We start from the raw sequence: 7,918 nt of genomic DNA on the forward strand, positions 1-7,918 counted from the left end.
TGCATGTTTCATGTGTTGTCTTAGGAACCAGCTTCACCAGCACGTCGGTGGATGAAACTCCACCCACGAGGAGAGGAGGCCGGCCAGCGCGGGCAGGCAGGGAGACAGCCTCAAAGAGTCTGTGTTGATGTCGGGAGGATACTGAGGAAATGATGAACATTTTCACATACAGTGGCGATTTTTGTTTTTTACAGGCTTTATGACACACTGGATTTAAATGTATTGTTAGAGGGCAACTATTGTACTTCAAGGGCCCTGCAAGCCTGTGCTGAGTCTTCACAACAATACTGACTATAAAGGATACAGTGCTGTCACAGCTGTTCGTACTGATGAGAAGTATCTAGATACAGCACAGAGGTGGGAGTGTTTTGAACAATGCTGAGCACTGGCTCAGAGCATAAACTCCCACTCAGTCAGTGTGGGAAATGAATAGATTGGAGCAGACCGCGCACAAATAAACGAAAAATGGACGTAGGGGCGCGGGGGTCTGTATATGACAAGGGTAACACAACAATACAGGATCATTTAGGCTAACCCTTTTCTGTCACTATCAATCAAGGTAATTAGCAACATAATTTGTGGATTAACATACTTGATAGCACCAGAAAATTATTTATTGACATATTATCTCAAAATGGAATCCCTACAGGGTAGTCCTGTTAGTCCCTTTAGTCTGATTTACATTTCAAATTACATAATGCCAGCTTCAAAACGCAAGACCAGGTCCCCACCACAGCAAAGCAACGCAGTGAATATGTTATATTTACACCGTAAAAAGTTCCACTTTTAACAGCATGTACATCTAGATAGTTTGATATGTTTTTCCAATTTGTTTATTTAAAATAAATGCCACGCAGTCTGACAGACATAAAATAGTATTTCCAAAAAAAAGGGTAATTCCAAAAGAGCTATTAACTGAAAGCCTGGCATATGCCATCGTGGTGCACAGTCAAAGTCAACTGGAGGACAAAAGAAGAAGTGGCAAGCCTAAAAAAACACCTACAGCAGAAGAACAGTATCTAAAGGCCTGTGCTTACAAAAGAGCAAAAGCAAAAACCTGACACCGGACCGAGGGATGCATTTGGACCTTCAGCTGATTCGTCTAGTGTTCACCAAGCCTCATCAGTAATGGTGTCAGTGGAAAGGTGACTGTCAAGAAGCCATATGTTTTCATGGAGTGATGAATCCAAATGTGATTTTTTTTCAAACTGTTATGGATATGTAAGCTCAGGATAAAGTGTTTACAGCCATCTGTACAACGCAGTGGCTGCTCTGTCAGATTTTGGGGCTGCATTTCAGTCTGTGGTGTTGGAGATCTTGTTCAATTTGATTGAATTAGGGATGAAGAAAACAATCTTTTGATCTACTATGTGATATCATCTGGAAAACATCTGATTTCCAATAACTAGATAGGAAAATACATAGTGGAACACTATCAGTCATGGGTTGGCCTTCCCGGAGCTCAGACATTATTGAAGCTGTGTGAACGCAACAAAAAGCAGAAACATCCAAAGAAGAGCTCTGATTGTCCTTCAAGAAGCCTGGAGAACTATTCCTGAAGACTACTTAAAGACATTACAGGAGAGCTTGCCTAAGAGAGTTTAGACTGTGATAAAGAATAAAGGTGATCGTACCAAATACTGACTTTCAAGCTTGTTGAAAACTATCTGATGTAGTCTTTATGAAAAACTGTGTCTACCTTAAAGTTTAAAGGTCAGCTTGCACACAGGCGTGTCGCCCAGAAGCTGACGAATATCTGTGTGTTCACAAGAGGTGTGTCGAGCTTCTTGAAAGAAACACTGGCACCGTCTTCTCCCTGTGAGCGATGCGTTTGGTTTACTGCCAGCTCAGAAGGGAAAAAAATACATGCAGACTGTCAGCTGCGAGGCTGCTGTGGGTGTTGCAGGTTTGCTGTGAGGCTGCCATCTGCTGACAATCAGCCATGCTGGTGAATCATGGAGACTCAGCTGTCCATTTCTGAGCCCACTCACCGGTGCTGTTGCAATCATCAGTCAGCACTCCAGTCATTACACAGCATCAAATGCTAATTGCATTTTTTTTCTCTTGTTTACTTATCTAACATGAGATTTTTTTTTTCCTTTACTTCAACCAGGGGTGTTGCTGTATTTCCCATTTGTTTGTCCATCTGTACGTGCTACAACAACGACCTTTCTGATTTGAATAAAAATTGGTGGAGTGGTTGAGAACCTGTTAAATTTTGTTGTCTGCACCTTGAGCAGTGTACAGAGCCCTCAGTGGGTCTAAACTGCAGCTGTGTTTATGCCCAATTTTTAATTCGTGGAAATCTCAAAAATTTCACAGGCCACACCTTGAATCACAACCAATCAAAACCTGCATAAAATATACATCAAAAAGTGACATTATCGTCTAATCAGACAGGACAGGATGCCCCGTTCTGATGTGTTAAAGTGTTGCTAGAAATATTACAGTTACAGACACCTCTAGGATTATCTGTAAAATCATTACAATACATAACATTTGAAGTTTTTTCCACATCACACTGGTTGTTTTCACAGAGGTCTGCCAGCAGCAGTACATTCCAGCTATAAATGAAGCGATCAAACATCCTGCTTTAATTCTGCTTCAGTGCTTCTATTTTTACCACCAGCAAGTTCCTCATTCTCACTCTCAGCTTCTTCCTGCTGCTTTCCTACTGTTGGGTACTTCCATCTTCATCTGCGCTCTCAATCTCTCCAGGCTGGATTTTCAGTGCTACCTATGCTTTATTCCCCATTGAAGCACCATAGAAAATACCCCAACGTGTTTTTCTTTTGAGAGGAATTGCAGTGAGGTGCACTGGTAAGGAAGGCGATGTTGTAGCCATGTGCTTCTGTCCACACTGGTGCTTGCGTGTGTCGCTGCATGCTTGGCTGAATAAGATGCATTTAAGGATACGGTTGAAACAACACTGACTGTAACGTGACTTCTCTGAAGATGAAAGATGCTGTTGTCTACATGACACTTTCCTCAAACTTCATGTGGTTTTCTGACAAATATATCTGAATCTTATATAATAGATTCAGAAGACACTGAATTTTCTTTTTATTTACATTTTACCCATTGCCAACAATGTGCCAAAGAACTTCAGACCTACTTGTAGTGACTTTTTAAACTCGTTCAAAATGCCATAAATATAAAGATTTACGCATTTAATTACTGGGTAACACAGATTCAGAAATTCTTTAGTTACAGCAAAAAGAGAAAAAGAGAAAACTGAATACAATGGATGTTTAATAAATGAAGCTGCTACACAGGTTCAATAGGGAACAACTGTAATCACACATCTCAGGTGGCTGTGGCTCAGGCAGTAAAGCAGTTCATGTAGCAGTCCAAAGATTAGGGAACTGATCTCTGGTGCTTCCTGTCGATATGAACCCTGAGTTGCCCCTGATGCATCCACCAGAACGTGTTTAAATGTTAGATAAATGTTGTGTGTGTGAGTGACGTGAAAGCACTTTGAGTGCTGAAATTAAATAGAAATGTGCTATATAAGAACCAGAACATTAATCTAGCTGTGTGTCTGTTCTTTAGATCACTTCCACTTCCCCATACTGTCAGACTCAATGCTGATATCTCTGCTCTTGTCCAATCAACTTCTTTCCCCTCTTCTCTGAGCCAATAAGCCTCCATTCTCTGTGCTCTTCTGTCTTTCAGATTCTCATTTGATCAGCCCTCCTCAAAAGCACCCCATAGTCACTGGAGCCACCATCTTCATCACCGCCAGCGTCCAGCCTCCAGGTGATGGCCCATGTAATCTATTCACCAAATGGCTTGTTATAATTCTGAATTGCAATAAATCACATTCAATTCATATTTTGTCAGAATAATAAATTATGGCCAAAACAAATCCAATAGGGTTAAACAAGGATACATTTAAAATTATTGCACAATAATATAACAAAAATGGAAAAATTCCTCCACTATTTAACACACATAACATCTCAAACACCCCACTCCACATTTTCCAAAACTTTTATTTATATAAAAATTATACACGCTAAATAGAAACAGCATTTGTCAAGGTTGGCAAAGGAGCCTCCAAAGGAGCAGCAGCAGTAATATTAAACAGGGATGATCAGGCTTCCTGTTTGACAGGCAAAAATTATATTGAACCAACTCACAGGTACCATTTTATCCCTGCAACACCCTACAGTTATCACAATAAATCACCAGCAGTAAACCTGATTTCTCATCTTCAAGTCGCTACTGCCACCTGCTGGTTCGTCATGTATGACTACTATGCATGAGTAAACGGGACCCTGACAAAAAAAGCTGCGGGATACACATAGCTTGATTGCAGTATAAAGTAATCAGTGCAATTTAGACATTTTTGTTTAACACATCGAGAATCATTCCAACAAACCCGTCTTAAAGTGCAGTGCACGAGCCACTGGTGAGGTATCTTTGGTATTTTTCTCTGCAGTACAAACAAACGTCACGGTGCAGGTCTGAGGACCGTGATTTGATCTTAATCTAAATCTGACAAACACACAAAAACAAAATGTTAATTCAGACAACACATGACTAGTCACCGAACGCTTTGCTTTAGAAATGTGTGTGTCAGTGCAGCTTTGCTCTCTTGAAATGCTGTGTTTTGTTTTGTTTTTTTGCTGCTGAACTCTAAAAAGGGCAAACTGCTTCAGAGGAGGGGGCATCCATGAGTCTTAACTGAGCGACTTACCATAACTTCCTGTCGCCAATTCAAACAGGAAGCAAAAAGTACTGTGTTGTGCTGGGTTTTGTGACTCCACGTACACATAGACCCTAAACCCATCAGGCACTAACAGGAGAATACTTTCAAAGAACCTTTGGTATAAAAGCACTTCTTTGGCATAGGCTAGGAGCAGTAAAAGAAGCTGAAGCACTGCAGTGAATACACATTTTCTTTCAAAGATCACAGAACTGTTGATTGCTCAAGGAAGGGACTGTAACATAGATGTTAAGCCCACTGATGAGTCAAACAGAAAATTCGGTCACATTTTTAACTCTTTGATTATTTTTTGGGTCAAAAAATAATATCACAAAGTAAAAAAGGTGGCAAGTCATTTTTTAAATGAATGTGTGACTTACTAACTGAAGCTAAGGTTTAAAGCTGTGTCTTAACGTGGCCTTAGCCCAAGGAGGTAGATCAGTACTCACTGGCAGGGTTTTATTCTGATCAGTGTTTAGGCACATCTGATCTTTGATGTTACTGACATGTCTGAGTTGAGCAACTTTTCAACATACTTTCTTTCCTCATCAGTTTTAAAATTTAAGGCAACAACCATTTTCATTCTCACTTTCCCTACAGCGATCATATTCTTCAGCAACTCATCTGATTGAGTTTAGTGTAATTTATGACAAAAAGGAAATATCAAAGTGTCACATTTGACAAGGTGGAACCGCCAAATTTTTGGCACAGAAATAAATTAAACACTTAACTTATCACAAAAGGGTTTTTTATAGCCTAAATGAGTACTTGATCAACTTTTGAGTTGAGTGTTAATACAAAAATGTTCCTATTTTTCTTTTTATTAGTAGATTTGAAAACATATCTGCTATAATTCTGTTTATGAAAAGCCAAATATTCAGTATTGAGTAAGGAGACTGATGAGGATGAGTCTAAACTAAGACCTGAAAGGTTTTCAAGAAGATATTTTTCTGTTGATAGACTGATCAGCTGATGCTGTTTGCCACCCTAACCTCTGTGTATCAGCTGGCCTTCTTTCCTTTGCAGCAGACTTACTCTCTTAGAATTGCCTGGTAAGGCACCAGGTAAATGTGATCAGCATCTTTCGTGGCTTTTGGCAAAGTCCTGCCAAACCCTCAGCAGCTTTGGTGCCTTAAAGCCATTAACAATGATCAACTTGGCAAAGGTGCACCTGTCGTACTTCAGGTTTTTGATTTCGAACAGGCTTCTGAAGAACGGCAGGCTGTAGGCGTACACAGGCCTGACACCCAGCATCCGCAAGCACAAGCCCACATAGACATCCTCCAAAGGGATGACCCGCACAAACCTGGAGGCCCAGGAGATCCTGGCTGCCAGGTCAGCGGAGAACACGTAACCGGCTCCAGACACGTAGGAGGGGAAGCTCTCCTCTGGATATAGCTCCTCTGACACGTACCACTTGCTGTTGGGCTCCCGCCGTGGCCTGCCATCCTGGATCACCGACCCTGTGATAAAGTTCTCCTTGGGGGAGTTCCTCAGCCACTGGATCAGGTAAAAGACATTAACGAAGATGTCTGCATCCACCTTCATGGCGTAGGACGCACCGGGGCAGTAAGTAGCCAGCCACCTCATCATCATCATGGTTTTGATTGTCAGATTGTGGTAATTATCCACAAAGTTCATCTGGACGATGTCTGCATGCTGCCTGCTCTCCTCCTCCAGTTTCTGCTGGAGGGCCGACATCTGTGGCCTCTGTGGGATCCCCACAAAGAAAAGAGTGAGGGTGTCCCGGCCAGAGGCGCTCCACGTTTTCCTGATGGCCTCCCGTGCCGCAGCGTCCTCAGCCCCCACGGGCACCATGAACACTAGGAAGGGGCTCCTGTGCCTGCAAACACTGGGCTGATTGAGGAGGTAGCGGTATGTCTGAGGGTCTACGAGACGGTACTCCTCCGGGGGAAGCGGGCTGGGCTCTGGCGTCTGTTTACTCAGTGAGCTCGCTAAGATATGCGCAGTCAGGGCCAGCACAGCGGCAGCACTGAGTAACTTCACCAGCCTCCGGATTAAAGTTGCCCGCATGGTCTAAAACTCTCTTTATTTCCCTAACGCGTCCGATAGCAGGCCCCTCAGCCCGGGTCCCCGTGATCCCACACGGAACATGTTTCCCAGCTGGGAGGACCGGGAAGTAGAAAGTTGTCCTACAAGCTGCCACTTCTTCTTCGTCTCTTCTTCTGCGGTTGAAGGCGTGTTACTGCCAACTCCACGGGTGCGTTCCAAAAGTACCTCCGACCTCCTACTCCTAACCACTTTCCTGACCTCGAAAACCACTTTATCGACTTCAAGGAAAATTTACGTTAGTCGTCTCCTCAGGATTGAGCCTCTAACTCGTCCTGCTGGCAGCAGATTGATGGTTTTTATTAGTGATGGGCAGATGAAGCCCCATGAAGCACTGAAGCTTTTCATCCAATTGGTTCACCCCAACGCGAAGCTTCATGAAGCTTCATTTGCTCTAGCAGGACACCTACTGGACGTAAAAATAATAGCTGGCATGAATTTGAAGAGTGTGGCATTTTGCACACAGCCTGTAAATGTCAACAACAAAAGGAGTGTGTAAAACATGTATATTGTAGTGATGGCAGTATACTGTGTATATTTATAGTGGCAGTATGGGAAATGATTATTTGGAAATGCTTGAAATGGAAATGATCATTTACTGTGAGGTGAGGTGTGGTTGGGGTGTGGACAGTGGTTGTGCTTTTGTAACGTTGAGGTATGGACAGCTACACACTGAGGCTTTGAGCCTCAGTCCTGCCTGTTCACATTTTATTCTGTAAAAACTAAATTTTCACTGCTTTTATGGCCTTTTTAGTGGGGAGAACATAGCTAGGATTTAATGATTTAACAAATCTTTTGAATCCTTTGTCCTCCACAATGCTAAATGGCTGTGAGTCCTCAATCACCATGCTGACCAGGTCTTCATCTATTTGAGATTGTTCTCCTGAGGAAAGACAATAAAGATAAAGCACAAATATAAATAGCACACACGTAACTTATAACAGTTGTATAATATTGTTATATCATTTAGTAACATTACTGCATGCTATATTATCATTGCATTTGATGGCTCACCTGGTCTTGCTCCACGATCGGTGTCCCCCTTATTCTCATGCAAAGCTCTGTAGTGCCTAAGCATGGATGAGGTGTTGCTGTTATATCCCAGCTCCCTGGCACATAGCAAACACTTCACCTTGT

At 42.4% G+C, this 7,918-nt stretch overlaps 1 protein-coding gene across 1 annotated transcript; it reads right to left on the reverse strand.

The window, feature by feature from the left end:
* Positions 1 to 5,785: 5,785 nt before the first annotated feature.
* On the reverse strand, positions 5,786 to 6,745 carry b3galt8 (beta-1,3-galactosyltransferase 8). Its single transcript, XM_085368209.1, has one exon. It carries the CDS (start codon positions 6,743 to 6,745, stop codon positions 5,786 to 5,788), a length of 960 nt encoding a protein of 319 aa, XP_085224335.1.
* Between the last annotated feature and the right edge of the window lie 1,173 nt (positions 6,746 to 7,918).

The sequence above is a fragment of the Diplotaxodon limnothrissa genome, linkage group LG12 (assembly GCF_057381915.1).
Source record: "Diplotaxodon limnothrissa isolate DT_005_m linkage group LG12, D_limnothrissa_male_GT1.1, whole genome shotgun sequence".
Lineage (NCBI taxonomy): Eukaryota > Metazoa > Chordata > Actinopteri > Cichliformes > Cichlidae > Diplotaxodon > Diplotaxodon limnothrissa.

Excerpts from the sequence above, each read along its gene's own strand:
- b3galt8 (XM_085368209.1), bottom strand. The coding sequence starts at position 6,745 with ATGCGGGCAACTTTAATCCGGAGGCTGGTGAAGTTACTCAGTGCTGCC.